At 41.3% G+C, this 18,843-nt stretch overlaps 1 protein-coding gene across 4 annotated transcripts in view; it reads right to left on the reverse strand.

The window, feature by feature from the left end:
• LOC124553594 (zinc finger protein 436-like) overlaps window positions 1-18,843 on the reverse strand; it is a 214,855-nt gene that overhangs the window by 45,498 nt on the left and 150,514 nt on the right. For all 4 annotated transcript variants that reach the window (XM_047127450.1, XM_047127448.1, XM_047127449.1 and 1 more), the window contains 2 exons: window positions 17,282-17,359; window positions 13,567-13,635 (listed from right to left, as the gene is read on the reverse strand). In XM_047127450.1, the coding sequence (XP_046983406.1) occupies window positions 13,567-13,635; window positions 17,282-17,359 (147 nt within the window). The remainder of the gene's footprint in view (window positions 1-13,566; window positions 13,636-17,281; window positions 17,360-18,843) is intronic.

Below are 18,843 nucleotides of genomic sequence, written 5' to 3' on the forward strand. Positions count from 1 at the left end.
AATCTTTCATTTGATGGTTGTTTTTTTAATTCAGGAGATGGACGTACATAAGAACCAACTATTTTTGAGCCCAAAACATTTTCATTGTTGGCCAGTGTAAACAGTGAATGACCCAAGAAAGAAAAATTGCTATTTCTTTAAAGATAGGACATTCCTCAACTCCTATTAGTGTGTGTGTCTACAAGTTCCACTTTCAGCAGCTGTGACTCAACAGGGTGGTGACAGAGACGGTCAACCGGGCCCTCTGCTGTCACCTGTTCACAACTCCAAAGCAGCAAGTTAAATATTTAGCTATTTCTGTGTTTTACTAGTAGCATATTTCTTAAATTTTGTGCATATTTTTGTATTTCAGAGGCTTCATAACACGTTCTGTAGCTGCAAGTGTAAATTCAGGCAATCTGTACTGCAGTTTTCATTTTTCTATGAACAGCTCACTAAGAGGATCTGGACCTCATGGCCTGTAGTTATTACTAGCATTTTGAAATGTAGTAACTTAAAAACATTGATAGATATTGGAATGAAACTTAAGCCAAATTAATATTGCAAGTTTCTTGTGCTGGCTGTTCTGAACTATTGTTAACTGGATATTGTAACCTACACGTGAAAGAAATTTGGAGCCAGTGTGGCTCTAGCTGCCAGACTGTGGTCATTGTGTGTGTGTGTGTGTGTGTGTGTGTGTGTGTGTGTGTGTGTGAAAGGCCTTGTTGCCCGAAAGCTAACTTTCCAAAAGTCTTTTTGTTGTGCCTTTCAGCAACTCGGTATCTCTGCTGTATGGTGAGTACCGACTATCCTTTTCATAATACTGTCACATTCCACCCTGGTTTTTCCATTGCTTTTAAAAACTCAATGTTTCTTTTAATAATTTAAGAACATATGATATGCTCCAGCTTACAATATTTCATGGAATGTTATATAATGTGGTTTACTGTGTAAGCATACACTAAACTATTATTTGTGCAAAATTTTGTTTTTGTTGCTTTAATATTGGACAAGAGAACGATACCTAAGTATGCAAAAACGATGATTACAGGAAACTGAAACTATAGCTATGCATGTCATTTATCAGCTGACATGCCTACACTGCACAGGCTTTTACATCGGTATGACAACAACTTAGCCGGCTGAGCGCATAAACGGACACAGACAAACTGTCCACCTAGGAGATGTCCAATACCCAGTAGCAGAGCATGCCCTCCAGCATAATTCTAGGGACCTAGGAACCTGCTACAATGTATGTGTCATTTGGCTTCTCCCACCCAACACCAGTCCCTCTGAAACGCGGAGATGGGAACTTGCACTCCGACACATCCTTTCAACCCGCCATCCGCCTGGACTGAACCTACGTTAAACAACCTCACTCCCATTTACTCTTCAGTCTTCTCCTCTTTCCCTTTCCTCTTTAGCCATTCACGCATCTTTTCATCCTACATAGTTGTGTTTATCTTTATACAATATACCTCTTTACTTCTGTATGCATCCTCTTTGGTTTGAAGGTGGCACAGTACTTACAGTAGAATATCTTTGGCTTCCCTCTGACAACCATGCCTCCATCCTTGCTACCCTCCCTGTTTACCTTTCCCTGTTGCTTCATAACCTGGGTTGTGAGTAACTGAATCCACTTTCCCTTCTTCCCTTTCTTTCCCCCTCTCTCCTCCCTGACGAAGGAACAAAGTTCCGAAAGCTAGGAACGTAAATTTTCTGTTCTGTTTTGTGACTCTATCGGCTGTACTGAGCTGAGGCAAGTACTGGCCAGCCCCTCTATCTCTTTGTTAGTATTTGTTGCACATGTCATTTTCTTCTCAATGATAATGTGTCCAAACATTCCCGCTCCGTAATCTTGGTGTCCTTTTCATCTTCTTTAGTTTTCCTTGTTATTCTGGGCTTCTCTGTCACACTTTGAGAAGCTTTTTCAGCTTCAGCGACATGCTGCCTGTCCACTCATAGTAGCCTGCATTTCATATTGTCCCCAGCTCTGATGCCTGGTCTGCTCGTGGTTTTTTATCAGCTTGTTATTCCATCATTACAATGTATTTTGGCAGGCTAACAAAAAATTTCTGGCAAACATTCCCAAATGCAACTACTGAAACTTTCTGTGTTTTGCCATGTAAAAATTTTTCCAAGAGTTTAGGACCTGAAAGATCTTGATATATTGGCTCTAGTTCTACCATAACAGTTTCTGGCATGGCGTATGCAGGTGTACGATTTTGTCCATTTGCTTCACACCTACAATACTTGCACCACAAAGTGTTTCCTTTTGGGAAGAGGCCATGCTGTGGATGCTCAACGGTGGATATTCTGTGAAACAAAGTTGCCCAAATCACTTTCCTCATCCCACTAACATTGTTGCTGCCTCTCCAGCTTGTCAGACCATAATACTCTGTGATGTTTTCAATTTCTGATTTGATGTTTCGTCCTGCCTCATACACCAATTGTACTGTCATGAGAGAATTCCCCCCCCCCCCCCCCCCTTCCACCTTTCCACATATCCTTGCAAAATTTCCTTAGTCTTGCTCCCATATGGTTTAGCAGTCACAGCACTACTGAAGCCATTACAGCCACCACCACCAAGATAGTGAGTGTATCACACACCACATCTAACAATTGACCTACTAAAAATACACACTGCCCCTTGCTTTCCATACCACCACTGAAAATTTTGAAGTTTTTGACATATTCGTGTTCATTTACCTTGTCGGCACAGCCTTGGCAGAGTTCTGTCAGACATTGATAGTCCAGCACCTTGCCCGTATATACAAGGGCAATTGTGACAACTCCATTCTGCTATGTATGGCATGGCCTCTCTTCTACCAGGAACTGTCCAACACAGCAACAATATCAGTAGATCCGCAAATATCTCTAGTTTCTTTCACTGGCCTCTGTACACATGCTTCGCTGACTTCTGTTACGGCAATACGCAAACCTTTATAATACCTCTCAAATCTAACAGGTGGCGGTGGGAGATACACGGTAGTACAGAACATCTGGACTGCTTCATTCCCCTTCCCAATAATACCTCGTGGCATAAGCAAGGAGAATATCCACTTCATGTTGCATGTTATCGCAGATGACATCGTATGTTTCATTACTTCACACACTTGACATTCCACTACAATTTTGCTGAATAGGCCTCTTCTCTTACATCCTCACTACACATAAGGGATTTTTAACTTACAGTATTAACTTTTAGTAACAGACAAAACTAATTCTGAAAACTTCCACTTACTAATTAAAATGTAACCTTTATTTTCATCTCTGACAACACCAACCTCAAGTACATTTTCAGTAAGATGTTGCAATTTGCATTCTGAAGCACTGCCTGGTGAGCTCTTAGGCCTAAACCCACTTTGCTGCAGTGTAGCAATTTCTTCATTTTTACATTTTCCAATGGCACACTCGTGGTTATTACCGCAAAATTTAGGACTGGAATTGAACTTACTAATTTTTGGGATTTTAGAATATGAAATGGTTGAAATACACAGTCAAGTAAGAAATGTAAATAAACTCGAGTAATCTACCTTTGTCGACAGAAAGATCGACTGCGATAAATCCCTGTTCATACTACAGTCAATATGTCCTTAAAGGATATTACACAAACGAGTTGCTATGAAATAGCGGTGCCAAAATTAAATAAAGAGACATTTTAGACAAGGTTTTGTGTTTGACAGTAATGAGACAATTAGGCATTCATGGGCTGAATCTGCTTCAGAAAGGCATTTAAACATAAAAATGATGAGGCACTACACTATATATAAACTATATAATTTTAGAACAGGAACAATCACAAATTTTATTGCATAAACTTCAGTTTTTTGGGCCCTCATAATGTCCTGGTCCCCTTAAAACATCAGTGTCCAGTGGTGACACATCAGGAGGGAAGCAAGTGCATACAAGGGTGGTTTGAAAAGTCCTCGGAATCACCACGAGAGGTCAGTGCTAGCGCAACGAGTTGTTCACATGTTCATTGGACTGTTGCCTGTAAACACGTGACGGTCAGTGCTCTTGGAAGAGAGCTGCGCTGGAGATGTGGCTCTGTTGTTTCCATGTAGTGATTTGCGAAGACGGGAGAGGGAGGGGGGGAATCGAGATTCGAGCAGCGATTAAGTACTTCATAAAAAAAGGTACGAAAGCAAAGGACGACCTCCAGAATACACTGAGGACTCTGCTCCTTCATAGTCAACTGTTGCCAAGTGGACAAATGAATTCAAATTTGACCGGGAGGGCTTAGATGATGACCCGCGCAGAGGTCGGCCAAGATGTGTCACTACTCCAGAAATGATTGCAAAAGTGCACAAAATGGTTACAAAGGACTGCCGATTGAAAGTACGTGAAACTGCTCACGCTTTCCAGATGTCATGTGAAAGGGTGTATCACATTTTAACTGAAGAATTAAAAATTAAAAAATTATCTGCAAGATAGGTGCCACGACTATTGACGCTGGATCAAAAACGCACAAGTACGGACATATTGGAACAATGTTTGATCCGTTTTAGGTGAAACGTACAAGATTTTTTGTGCCGGTTTGTGACCACAGATGAAACTTGGGTGCACTAGTATACCCCAAAGACAAAACAACAGTCAAACCAGTGGAAACATGTAGATTCTCCGCCACCAAAGACAGCAAAGACAATTGCTTCGGCGGGAAAGGTCACGGCACCAGTGTTCTGGGATGTGAAGGGAATTCTGTTTGTATATTATCTCTCCACTGGGCAAACAATTACTGGAGAATACTACGCCAACCTCAGGGACAAGTTGCAACAAAAGACCTGTGAAAAACGGCCAGGTTTAGCAAGAAAGAAAGTCACCTTCCATCGAGACAATGCGCGCCCGCACACACGTGCCGTCGCCATGGCAAAATTACACGAACTAAGGTACGAATTGTTGCCACACCCACCTATATGACTCCATCTCTTCCCAAAACTGAAAATTTTTCTCGGTGGCAAAAGATTCACTCCAAACAAAGAATTGACAGCCCAAGTTGACAACTATTTTGCAGGCCTGGAGGAAACTCATCTTCGAGATGGGATCCAGGCATCGGAACATCGTCGGATAGAGAACATTAACCTGCAAGGAGACTACACTGAAAAATAAAAAAAAGTTTCAGTGATGTAAGAATTATTTTTCTATTCCATTCCGAGAACTTTAGAAACCACCCTCATATATAGGTTTCTGTCCGGTTCTACAGTTCACTTCTTCAGTTAGTCTCGCTAGGACAGATAACACGTGTGCCCTGCCGGGCGCAGACTCGGGAGGAGCTGACCGCAGTTCGCGAACAGTCGAATGCACTTTTGGCTACAGTCGGCCACCTTCAGTCTGCTGCCTCACAAAGCTTGGCAGTGTCAGAGAACCTGGCACGTCACACGGGACACACGAGGTGCCACTCGTTTTGTCCGGAACTCTGCTGCCGAGGTACCTACTAGTGACCCGGACGCAGTGGATCCGCCTTCACGGCAGGGCGAGTGGCGGGCGGCAACGCGTTCGCGTCACTCGAGGCAGAAGGCCGACTGACCCACACTGCCTATTCACGCTGTGAGTGGACACGTGGCTGCCCCTTCGGCACAGTCCGAGTGGGCACACGTGGCCGGGGCTTTGATAGTTACCGGGAGCTCCGATGTCAGGTGCTTTACGGTGCCCCTTAGGAAGACAGCATTAAGGTCTGGAAAGAAAGCAAGTGTACACTCGTTACGGCTGTGCCGGTGGGTCCTGTCCGAGACGTGGAGGGTGCCCCGCCTGCGGCTATCGAGCGTGAGGGGCGCGGTCGTCTGCGAGTAGTGGCTCGCGTCAGCGCCGACAGTGTTTGCGGCGCGGGTCGAGGCCGTCCTCAGTTCGTACGTCTCGCTGGCAGAGGTGGTGAAGACCGCCGGCCTCGCACGCGGGGTGCGAGCGGAGCTCGCAGTTTGTAGCACCGTTCCGAGAGCCGACAGGCGTCCCCTGTTCGGAGCCGAGCGGAGGGTCTCGGCCGGAGGCTTCGCAGACTCTGCGAGAGTCTCGGCTACAGATTTCTAGACCCGCATTATCGGCTAGAGGTCTGTAAGATTGCCCTCGACAGGTCAGGGGAGCGCCACACAGAGGAAGCAGCTGCTCGGGTAGCAGAGTACTTGTGGAGTGCACACGGAGCTAGGCGGTAGTTTGAGATTGTTCGGTGGACTATCACCAGATGTTACACAGAAAGAAAAGTCAGATCACATTCAGATTAAAGACGCTTCAACTATAAAAATTTCATTTGTAACTTTTCAAAGTATTCGTAACAAAGTTCTCAAATTTACTGCCCTCCAGGTAACTTTTAGCAATCAAATTACTAGAGACCGAGAGCTGGCTGAAACCTAAAGCAAAAACCTCTGAGATATTTAGAAAGTCACGGGACATATATCATAAAGACAGATTAGAAGCCACAGAGGCGAAGTGTTCACTGTAGTCGACAAAAATATTGTCAATGTTGAGGCCAAAGTTAAACGTGACAGTGAAATTATCTCATCACGTATAACAGGTCTAGGTGGAATCAAGTGAATTGTTGGATGTTTTTACCAGCTACCAAATTCCACTGTGAGAGTTCTAGAGCCATTGTAAGAAAGTGTACGGCCAGTAGCGTGTAAAGTCTCAGATCGTGCAATACTAGTCGGAGACGACTTCAGCCGACCGAGTACAGACGAAGAGGTCTTTCGATTCATTCTGGGAGGGCACACACAGACGATCTTGCCAAGTACTTTCGAACACATTTTTTGAAAACAGCCTTAAGCAGCTGTTTCTGTGACCCACACATAATGGAAATACCTCAGACCTAATCTCTTAGACCTTGTAACTACATATTTGTAGTGCCAGATGTTATCGACGGAGTGATTCTGATATCATTACGGCGACTGTAATTATGAAAGCTAATAAATCAGCCGAGAAAGATAGGTGAGTGTTTCTGCCAGATAAAGTGGATAAGCAATTATTAGCATCTCACTTAGACAGTGAATTGGCGTCACGTAATACCAGTAAGATAGAGGTAGGGGAATTATGGGCAAAGTTTAAGCAGGTTGTAAATCGAAGTCTCAAGAGTTACGTGCCTAGTAAGTGGATGTTGTTGTTGTGGTCTTCAATCCGGAGACTGGTTTGATGCAGATCTCCATGTTACTCTATCCTGTGCAAGCTTCTTCATCTCCCAGTACGTTCTGCAACCTACATCCTTCTGAATCTGCTTAGTGTATTCGTCTCTTGGTCTCCCTCTACGATTTTTACCCTCCTCGCTGCCCTCCAATACTAAATTGGTGATCCCTTTATACCTCAAAACAGGTCCTACCAAGCGATCCCTTCTTCTAGTCAAGTTGTGCCACAAATTTCTCTTCACCCCAATCCTATTCAATACCTCCTCATTAATTATGTGATCTACCCATCTAATCTTCAGCATTCTTCTGTAGCACCACATTTCAAAAGCTTCTATTCTCTCTTTGTCGAAACTATTTATCGTCCACGTTTCACTTCCATACATGGCTACACTCCGTACAAATACTTTCAGAAACGACATCCTGACACTCAAATCTATACTCGATGTTAACAAATTTCTCTTCTTCAGAAACGCTTTCCTTGCCATTGCCAGTCTGCATTTAATAAGTGGATAAAGGATGGTAGAGACCTGCCACGCTTTAATAACGAAATTCGTACGATACTGAGGAAGCAGAGGCAGTTACACTCTCGGTTCAAAAGGGAACGCACAAATGATGACAAGTGAAGGCTAGTAGAGATTCGTGCCTCTGTGGGAAGATCTATGCACAAACCATACAACAACTATCACCGTCACACTTTAGCAAAACATCTGGCAGAGAACCCGAGAAAATTCTCGTCTTACATAAAACCGCTAAGCAGGCCTAAGGTTTCTGTTCAGTCCCTCGCTGACCACTTTGGTGTGGCAGTTGAAGATAGCAAAACAATAGTCAATGTTTTAAATTTCCCGTTCAAGAAATTACTCACACAGGTGAACCATACAAGCATACTGTTGTTTGACCATCAGGCAGACTCCCATACGGACGACATCACGATAAAAATATCTGGCCTAGAGAAGCAACCGAAAAATTTGAAAACAAATAAATCACCAGGTCCACTGGAATCCTAATTCGGTTTTACGAAGAGTACTCTAGGGCACTGACCCCTTACTTAGTTGGCATTTATCGTGAATCTCTCACCCGGCACAAAGGCCCAAGCAACTGGAAAAAGTTCGTTAAGAAAGATAAAAGAATGGACCTACAAAATTACAGACCATATCCCTAGCTTCTGTTTGATGCAGAATTTTTGAACATATTCTCAGTTCGAATATCACAAACTTTTTTGAGAGCAAGAAACTTATGTCCATGTATCAATGCGGTTTTAGAAAGCATCACCCGTGCAAAACTCAGAATACCCTTTTCTCGCAAGATATACTGAGAAGTATGGACGAAGGGCAAAATGCAGTTTCTATATTCCCAGATTTCCGAAAAGTGGTTGACACGGTGCGCTACTGTGGGCTGTTAACGGAGGTGCAAACGTACGGAACAAGTTCACAGACATGCAAATGGCTCAAAGACTTGTTAAATCATAGAACCCAGTGTACTGTCCTCAACAGCAACAAGAGTATTGTCAGGAGTGCCCCAGGGAAGTGTAATAGGACAGATAACACTCTCTATAAACATTAATGGTTTGGCAGACAGGGTGGGCAGCAATCTGTGGTGGTCTGCTGACGATGCCGTGGTGCACGGTAAGGTTCCGAAGTTGAGTGAGTGAAGGGAGATACGAGACAAAATTTCCAGTTGGTGCGATGAGTGGCAGCTAGCCCTAAATGTGGACAAAAGTAAGTTAATGCAGATGAGTAGGAAGAACAAACCTGTGATGTTCAGATACAGAATTATTAATGCCCTGGCCGTTTAAATATCTGGACATAACGATGCAAAGCGATACGAATGAGGTGGCACGAGCGTGTGAGAACTGTGGTAGGGAAGGTGAAATTATTGGGAGAATTTTTGGAAAGAGCGGATCACCTGTAAAGGAGACCGGATATAGGCCACTGGTGCGATCTAGTCTCGAATACTGCTCGTGTGTTTTGGATCCTTACCAGGTGGGATTGAAGGAAGACATCGAAGTGTTCAGAGGCGGCGGGATAGAGTTGTTACCAGTATGTCTGAATGACAAGTTAAGTGTTACGGTGATGCTTCGCGAACTCAAATAGGAATCCCTGGAGGGAAGGTGGCGTTCTCTTCAAAAAGCACTGTTGAGAAAACATAGAGAACTGGCAATTGAAACTGACTGCAAAGCAATTTTACTGCCACCAAAACGTTTCATGTAAGGACTGTGAAGATAAGATATGAGAAATTAGGGCTCACATAGAGGCCTATAGACAGTTGTTTTTCCCTCACTCTATTTGCAAATGGAACAGGAAAGCAAACAACTAGTAATGGTATAGGGTACTGTAGGCCACAGACTGAACATTGGCTTACGGGGTATGGATGTAGACGCAGATGTAGATACAGACACGTCTCTGGCAGTTACTTGTACTAGAGCTGGCAAGTGAATCAGCCATTTGCATTCTGTTACAGAAGCCTTCATTAATTTGATTCTCAAATACTGACTAGCAAGACTGTTTGATTGCATGTCGCTGTCTACTATCTTTATCGGTATAAATCTGAGGTGACGTTACTTGTGGCCACACAACCACATTTTCGTGTAACCACCATTATCACAGAAATGGACCAAGTCTCTCTGATGTCTCATGCTTGCAAATGGATTAGGATAGTGTATAGGAGGGGATACGAAGCCCACGCCTACCACAGTAGTACAAGTTTATCCGCCAACTAGCTCCGCAGATGACGAAGAGATTGATGAAATGTATGATGACATAAAAGAAATTATTCAGATAGTGAAGGGAGACGAAAATTTAATAGTCATCGGTGACTGGAACTCGACAGTAGGAAAAGGAAGAGAAGGAAACGTAGTAGGTGAATAAGGAATGGGAGCAAGGAATGCAAGAGGAAGCCGCCTGGTAGAATTTTGCACAGAGCATAACTTAATCATAGCTAACACTTGGTTCAAGAATCATGAAAGGAGGTTGTATACATGGAAGAAGCCTGGAGATACTGGAAGGTATCAGATAGATTATATAATGGTAAGACAGAGATTCAGGAACCAGGTTTTAAATTTTAAGACATTTCCAGGGACAGATGTGGACCCTGACCACAATCTATTGGTTATGAACTGTAGATTAAAACTGAAGAAACTGCAAAAAGGTGGGAAATTGAGGATATGGGACCTGGATAAACTGAAAGAACCAGAGGTTGTAAAGAGCTTCAGGAAGAGCATTAGGGAACAATAGACAAGAATGGCGGAAAGAAAGAATGGGTAGCATTGAGAGATGAAATAGTGAAGGTAGCAGAGGATCAAGTAGGTAAAAAGACGAGGGCTAGTAGAAATCCTTGGGTAACAGAAGAGATATTGAATTTAATTGATGAAAAGAGAAAATACAAAAATGCAGTAAATGAAGCAGGCAAAAAGGAATACAAACGTCTCAAAAATGAGATCGACAGGAAGTGCAAAATGGCTAAGTAGGGATGGCTAGAGGACAAATGTAAGGATGTAGAGGCGCATATCACTAGGGGTAAGATAGATACTGCCTACGGGAAAATTAAAAAGACCTTTGGAGAAAAGAGAACCACTTGCAAGAATATCAAGAGCTTTGATGGAAACCCAGTTCTAAGCAAAGAAGGGAAAGCAGAAAGGTGGAAGGAGTATATAGAGGGTCTATACAAGGGAAATGTACTTGAGGATAATATTATGGAAATGGAAGAGGATGTAGATGAAGATGAAATAGGAGACACGATACTGCGTGAAGAGTTTGACAGAGCACTGAAAGACCTGAGTCGAAACAAGGCCCTGGGAGTAGACAACATTCCATTAGAACTACTGACGGCCTTGGGAGAGCCAGTCCTGACAAAACTCTACCATCTGTTGAGCAAGATGTATGAGACAGGTGAAATACCCTCAGACTTCAAGAAGAATATAATAATTCCAATCCCAAAGAAAGCAGGTGTTGACAGATGTGAAAATTACCAAACTATCAGTTTAATAAGTCACGGCTGCAAAATACTAATGTGAATTCTTCACAGACGAAGGGAAAAACTAGTTGAAGCCGACCTCGGGGAAGATCAGTTTGGATTCCGTAGGAATATTGGAACACGTGAGGCAATACTCACCCTACGGCTTATCTTAGAAAACAGATTAAGGAAAGGCAAACCTAAGTTTCTAGCATTTGTAGACTTGGAGAAAGCTTTCGACAATGTTGACTGGTATACTCTCTTTCAAATTAAGGTGGCAGGAGTAAAATACAGGGAACGAAAAGCTATTTACAATTTGTACAGAAACCAGATGGCAGTCGATGGGCACAAAAGGGAAGCAGTGGTTGGGAAGGGTTGTAGCCTCTCCCTGATGTTATTCAATCTGTGTATTGAGCAAGCAGTAAAGGAAACAAAAGAAAAATTCGGAGTAGGAATTAAAATCCATGGAGAAGAAATAAAAACGTTGAGGTTCGCCGATGACATTGTAATTCTGTCAGAGACAGCAAAGGACTTGGGTGAGCAGTTGAACGGAATGGACAATGTCTTGAAACGAGGATATAAGATGAACACCAACAAAAGCAAAACGAGGATAATGGAGTGTAGTGAAATTAAGTCGGGTGATGCTGAGGGAATTAGATTAGTTTTGCTATTTGGGGAGCAAAATAACTGATGACGGTCGAAGTAGAGAGGATATAAAATGTAGACTGGCAATGGCAAGGAAATTGTTTCTGAAGAAGAGAAATTTGTAAACATCGAGTATTGATTTACGTGTCAGGAAGTCGTTTTTGAAAGTATTTGTATGGAGTGTAGCCATGAATGGAAGTGAAATGTGGATGATAAATAGTTTACACAAGAAGAGAATACAAGCTTTCGAAATGTGGTGCTACAGAAGAATGCTGAAGATTAGATGGGCAGATCACATAACTAATGAGGTGGTGTTGAATAGAATTGGAGACAAGAGAAATTTGTGGCACAACTTGACAAGAAGAAGGTAGGGCATATTCTGAGGCATCAAGGGATCACCAATTTAGTATTGGAGAGCAGCGTGGAGGGTAAAAATCGCAGAGGGAGACCAAGAGATGAATACACTAAACAGATTCAAAAGGATGTAGGTTGCAGTAGGTACTGGGAGATGAAGAAGTTTGCACAGGATAGAGTAGCATGGAGAGCTGCATCAAACCAGTCTCTGGACTGAAGACCACAACAACAACAATAGGAGGGGAAGAGACAAACTGTCCATCTACTCAACAAATTCAGCTAAGATCAATATGACTCTAGGAAACAGTGAGAAACCAGGAGGAGGAATTCTGAATTTGCAAGTAATAATAGACAAAGAAGGAGAAACAATTGTCTCTTCACAGTATCAAACAACAGTGAAAGGCAGAATTAGATTTTTGAAGTCCTGAAAGCAATGACGATAAAGTACAGGGAGAGAGAGAAAGGTACATTTGCATTGCGCAACTTTTCTGCAATTCACACTTAAGCGCTTACCAGATTGTTCACAGAGAGGCATCCACAGGTAGTGAGACATACGTACGTCATCGTCGTACGCAACCAGTTCAGTTTTAGAGTGACAGATTACTCACACATGGAGAAAACCACAGCCCGACCTACGCTCAGGATTGGTCTATAAAGTGTCGATGTTGGTTCCCCGAACAATACTAGGAAGCTTTAGCAGGATAGTTTGCATCTACATTCAGAGCTTGAGAGCTTGTGACATTTCCCATTATTTTATCGATAAGAGTTTCAGAAAAGGAAACAATTCAATTGATAGGAAAATTCTGTACTTACTTGACATATAAATGAACATGTGTACATACTTATTTGTTTTGGTAAAAATGACTAGAAAAGTCATTTTGAGAGATAAATCTATCTATATTATGTATATTAATTTGCATGAGGTATTCCTGATGGACTTCATGGAGAGACAAGGAGTAGCGCTATGCTTGACGTCACTGCAAGTGCAGCAAGAAACTGCTGTGCCGTGCCCAGCTCCCAGGAATATCAACAAGGCGAACATAATAATAATGTCAAGATACACTGAATCTTTTTATAATAGCATTTTGTTTAAATGGTTGAATGTTATAATTTTAACTGGGTGTCCAACATAAAGATGCATACTACATTAATGTCTGATGCACAGCGAACTTGTAATAAAGTCCAATTGCACCTTCAAGTTGTCAGAGTTCAGATTCAGTTGACATCGGCGTCAAATCGAGATTCTGCGAAGCTTGGCAGCTCGACAAATACAACGGGGCACGTGTATAGTTTATTGGGAACACACACATCAACCTAGCTTTCCCACGGTTTGACATTTCAGGTATTTCAGTATCTCCGTGAAACACGTATAATTTAACTGCTGGAAAGTAATGACTTCTCATTTTGCTGGCCCATGTAGGGCTGGAGCTAAACAAGCTACACACGAGAGTTAAGTATGATCAGAGATCAGAGAGGTTTCTTGTTGGCACAACAAAATTGTACCTAAAAATGAGATATAAATAGTCCTTCCTACCTGTGTGGTTTCCAGAAGTCTGGGTCCCACGTCATCGACCTCTTTCTGCACGATAATACACTCGGGTTCCTGTGACAGAAGATGCTACATTATGAAATGATTAAAAAATTACATTATTTACACCAAAGTACCAGTAATTATGACTGTTGTGGTGATAGGTGGAGAAACCTCTAAGAAAATCATTAAATATATATTTTGTAGTATCGATGACGAGAAAAAGCAGCTCCACAATGAGGAAATAAGAACGGTATAGCTTGTAAATGTGGCTACAATTAAATTAAACCTCTCACTAAAGGAAACAAAACTGTCACTACTGACCACAATAAAAATGTCTGAAACTATGGTGATTCCACAGGGTCATATCGATGTGATTCACCTGCAATGAAAAGAATAGATAGCAAGAAAATCAATTCTTTTTCAATGTTAGTTTGGGGAAGGATCCTAGCACCAATTTTGTTACTTCATTCTGATTTTATTACAAAGTTGTAGTATGTACTTTAGCTGATAAGAAGAAATACTAACACTTTTTGTCACTTCTCAGTACTACGATCTGTATTTCATCACAAGAAAAATACCTTCCTGTGCTGTTGGCTTTCTGCAAACTGTGAGGCACGCCTACCGGCCAGCAGGTTACATCATCCTTTCCAGGAGTGCCCACAACATGGAATTACTGTCTTTGCATGTTTCAAATGTGCAAGTACATTTACGAGTGGGGTGGGGGTGTCGGGTGGGGAGGGGGGCTGGGGAGGAGGAAGAAGAACAAGAAGAAGAAGGGGAAAAAAATAATGTATTTATAGTATATAGCTTTGTACGGCAAAAGCCACAATTTTACTTGACATTGAAACTTAAGTGTGTGGAGGAGGAAGCTTAATTTTACTCCCTTGATTTCTCGTCCTTCCCTGGGCTGGCTCTGATAAGGCAATGCGCTGTTTACTGCTAGTAGTCATTTTGTGAAATACTGATGAGTGAACACAGGGACTTATAATCAATCAGAACCAACCAATAATTATCATATATGTATTTTTTCATACTGATAAGAATAATTTTGAACTGGGGTATTGTGCAATGTGTTTGAATGGTCTTTAAACGTAAATGTAGTTCACGAACTGAGCTTTCATTTAAATGCTTTTATACGCAAAAAACCAAATCTGTTATGAAAGACAGTTAATAAATGATCCCTATCTTAAATATTCTGCAAGTGGAAGATTATTATATGTACACATTATTATTTTTTTTGAATAATTTAATTATTTCTTGCTAATTTTTTTTATTGAAGAGCTGTTGGCATAAATAGCTGCCATTTTAAAGAATCTGGCAGACTCAGTTATTCCTGATAGGGGAAAAAAATCAAGACTGATTTCCAGGTGGAACAATTCTTTAAAGAAAGGTTCCAGTATCTAACATGGATTGTTTTAGTAACAGACGAAGACCTTGCTGGGCGAAAGGTTATTTGTGACAGTCTTTTTATTGTGCCTATTTACGACTTAGCAGGAGTAGAAACTTTCCTTTTCATAATATTGTTATATTCCATCCAGGATTTTACATTGTTTGATGGATTGTTTTAGTTTATTTCAAAAAATCTTTAGGAGCATAATTTATTACAAAATTGTATTTCCTAAGTTTTATGAATGTTAAGTCCATCTAAGAACTTAGCCAACATTTACAAAACCACAGAGGCAAGATATAATAGTAATTATATTCCTATAAATGTTCCTCCTTTCTATCTATAAGGATACTGCCAAAATGCAGACTACTGCAAGCAGCTGCGGTTCGAGGCTCAGTTAGTACTACAGGGTGAATCAAAAAGAATCATCAGATTTTAAAAAACCGAACTATTATGTTAGTTGAGATATGTGCATCAACAATGTACTGTTGGAAAGAACGATCTCTCGAGTTTTACATGGTTCCCACTAGGTCAGCAGTGTGCACCCACTTCAGTTCTAGTAAAAATGGTGTCAGAAAAACAAAAAAAGTTTTGTGTTCTACATTTTGCACAGTGCGTGTCAGTAATACAGAGCATTAGATGATGGCATGAACAATTCCAAGAAACAGGTTGTTTGTGTAAAGACAGAACAAAGTCCTTGAGTGTCTGACACAGACGTTGAATGCGCCAACCGTAGTTTCACAAGGAGTCAACTGAAATCCATTCACTGTGCATTTCGACATCTCAGCATGCTCTCAATGTCCATCTGGCAGATGTTGCTCGATGTTTACACATGAAATCACATAAAATGCAGCTACTGCAATGCAAGCCCTTCGTGAAGGTGACAAACAACAGCGTGTGGAGTTCTGTAATTTCATTCTTGGCAAAATGGCGAATGACAGTTTTTTTGCACACTTAGTGTTTAGTGACGAGGCAACATTTGATTTAAATGGAATGGTGAACCGTCATAATGTGAGAATATGAAGTATGTAACAACCACATGAAGTTGTACAACACGGGACGGTCTCTCCAAATTTTAATGTGTTTTGAGCAGCTTCGCAGGAAAAGATGTACGGTCCATTTTTCTTTTCCGAGAACAGTGTTATAGGAAGCACATATCTCAATATGCTTAAGAACTTTCTTTTCCCGCAGTTGGAGACTGATTCGAACGACTTCATTTACCAACAGGATGGGCCATCTCCACACTGGCATCTGGAAGTGTGGGAATTTAAAAGTCAAAGGATTAGTGAACGACGGATCGGCTGCACTGGACCAAACCATTCGGTCTTACATTACTGGACTCCTATGTCACCAGTCCTGCTGGTACGTGATTATTTCTTGTGAGGATTTATAAAAGACTTTCTTTATGTGCCTCCATTACCAACAACAGTAAGTGAAATGAGACATCGCATAACAACAGCTGTGGAAGCTGTTACTTGACATGCTCACTGCATGTGTGGGAGCAATTTGAATACCACACTAACATGCCGTGCATCTCAAGGGGAGCGTATTTAACACCTATATATATAAAATAAATTTTTTTTTTTTTTTTTGAGGTCATCAAAAAACAAAATTCAATGTATATGTTTATTATTTTCAGAAATACAGTAGTGCCAAATAGGATGATTCTTTTTTATATACCGTGTATACTGTACGACAAGTGCAGGTACTGTTCGGAACTGTCATTGCAGCTAGAGATTCCGATTCGTAGCAACTTGACGATGTCTTTGCTGAAGTGGGAAAGTTTCACACCCAATTACTGTGCTTCAGCAAAAATATAATGTGATCCTGGCTTTGACCACAATGTTACCATGAATTGTATGTTAGGCTATGCAAAGTATACAAATCAGTTTTACTTTACTTTATTTAAATATTAGTAAGATCTTACAGCTAGCAGTAAAATAAACATACTAGAGAGGAAAATATAACTGATTGAGCTTCTTTCTTTCCGTGTCTGGGTTTATACGAAGTCAGAAACTATGGACTTTGATGTCGCTGAAAATAATCCTAGAAGTTATACAGGAGTAAAATAAATATGTGTGTAAATATTGTTACATTTCACATTCTGAAGTCGAACAGCCAATATTTGCATGCATGTGACGCTCGCACCTACTAGTAGCAGCAGTACACACTTTAGCACGAGCTAGTGTCTATCATCGTAACAAGAGTCAAGTGCGATTAAAGACCAGTGGCAGGTTTTGTCAGTACTACAAAACTTCGTCTTAAAATTAGATATAAATGGCTATGAAGAGGAAAGAAGAAAACTGTCTGTAAACGTAAGTTTGTTCCTACCTGTCTGGGTCGTAGCGCTCCAGTTTGCAAGGCGTCGTGACACAGATCTTCTCCCTGCACGATAATACACTCGGGTTCCTGTGACAAGAGGTGCCGCATTACAGAAGATTCAAAAATTATATTACTGACTTTGTAAGAACAGGAATAAAGACATTTAGGATTCATGAGAACAAAAAGCGGCTCCTATACTGTTGAAGCAAGAATGGAACAATTTGAAAAATCCACTAAAATTAAATTAAGCAAGTAACTACAGGCAGTGAAACTGTCAACACTGAGCAAATAAAAGTACATAAAACTTTGATCTTTCCCACAGCTTTGTACAGATATGAGTAGTTGACAATAAAAAAAGTGGATAGCAAGAAAAGTGATTCTTTTGGAATATATGTTTGGAGAAGGAGCCTAAGACTCACTACAATAAAATGTACTGCTCAGAAGGATGGAAGGTCACAGAGAGGAAAAGACAGGATGACATGGATAGGAGACATCAAAGAAACCACTGGGAAGGACACTGGAATAACTGAGGAACAAAACAATGTCTGGGAGTTCACGAAGGGACACCATTCATCATGACATCATGACTTGGAGATGACTTGATGGATTGTAGCAAGTAACAAAATAACATAAAAAGTAATGAACAACACACATACATAAATAAGAAATACACGGGGGTATATGGAAACACGAAAAACACAAGACATTAGCATGCCTAATACAGTGTAGGAAACCTGTTGACATTCAAAAGAGCTCCCAGTCATCTCGGAACGGATAAATACAGCTCCGGCATGATTTTTGAAGCAATCTTATACCACTCCTCCTGCAAAATAGTAGCAGGTTCAGAAAACGATGACGGAGAAGGATAGCGACCGAATATCCGTCTCTCTGAAGCAGAGCACAGAGACTCAGAAACATTGAGATCTGACGATTGTGGCAGCCAGGTGAGGCACGACAATTTGCCCTCGTGCTCACAAATCCAGTCCTGCATGATGCGAGCAGTAAGATAAGAGACACCGCTCGACTTATATTTTTACAATTTTTTTTAAAAAATAGCCTTTTGAAGAAACCTAGTTTCACCTAAAACTGGATATCTTAATGATTATGGATTAAAGCACCGATAAATTTCAAAAGTACATAAAAGGTAAAAATACATAAAAGGCAATAAAAATTTTGTGATCATTTCCCCTGTGACTATGCCACCTTAAAATGTAACCCATCAGCTCAGCATTCAAAACAAGAACTTTTGCTGTATCAGTTTTATTGCTTGTTGTACATCTCAAGCACTGTTCCCTTCAAAATAGTCCTCTCCACTGATAATACACCATTCCCATTGTTTCTTCCAGTTTTGGAACGCCTCCTGGAATGCATTTTGGGGGGCGGCACACAGGTTTGTCGCCAATTGTCCTGTATTTCTTCTACGGTTTGAAAACAACATCCTTTCAATGTGTTTTTCAGTTTGGGAAACAGGGAAAAATCTGGTGGGGCTAGGTCCTGAGAATACGGTGGGTGGACACAATGGGAATGTGGGGTTTTGCTAGATAACTGCAGACGAAGAGTGACGCGTAAGC

Source organism: Schistocerca americana, chromosome 11, assembly GCF_021461395.2.
Source record: "Schistocerca americana isolate TAMUIC-IGC-003095 chromosome 11, iqSchAmer2.1, whole genome shotgun sequence".
NCBI classification, from domain to species: Eukaryota; Metazoa; Arthropoda; class Insecta; order Orthoptera; family Acrididae; genus Schistocerca; species Schistocerca americana.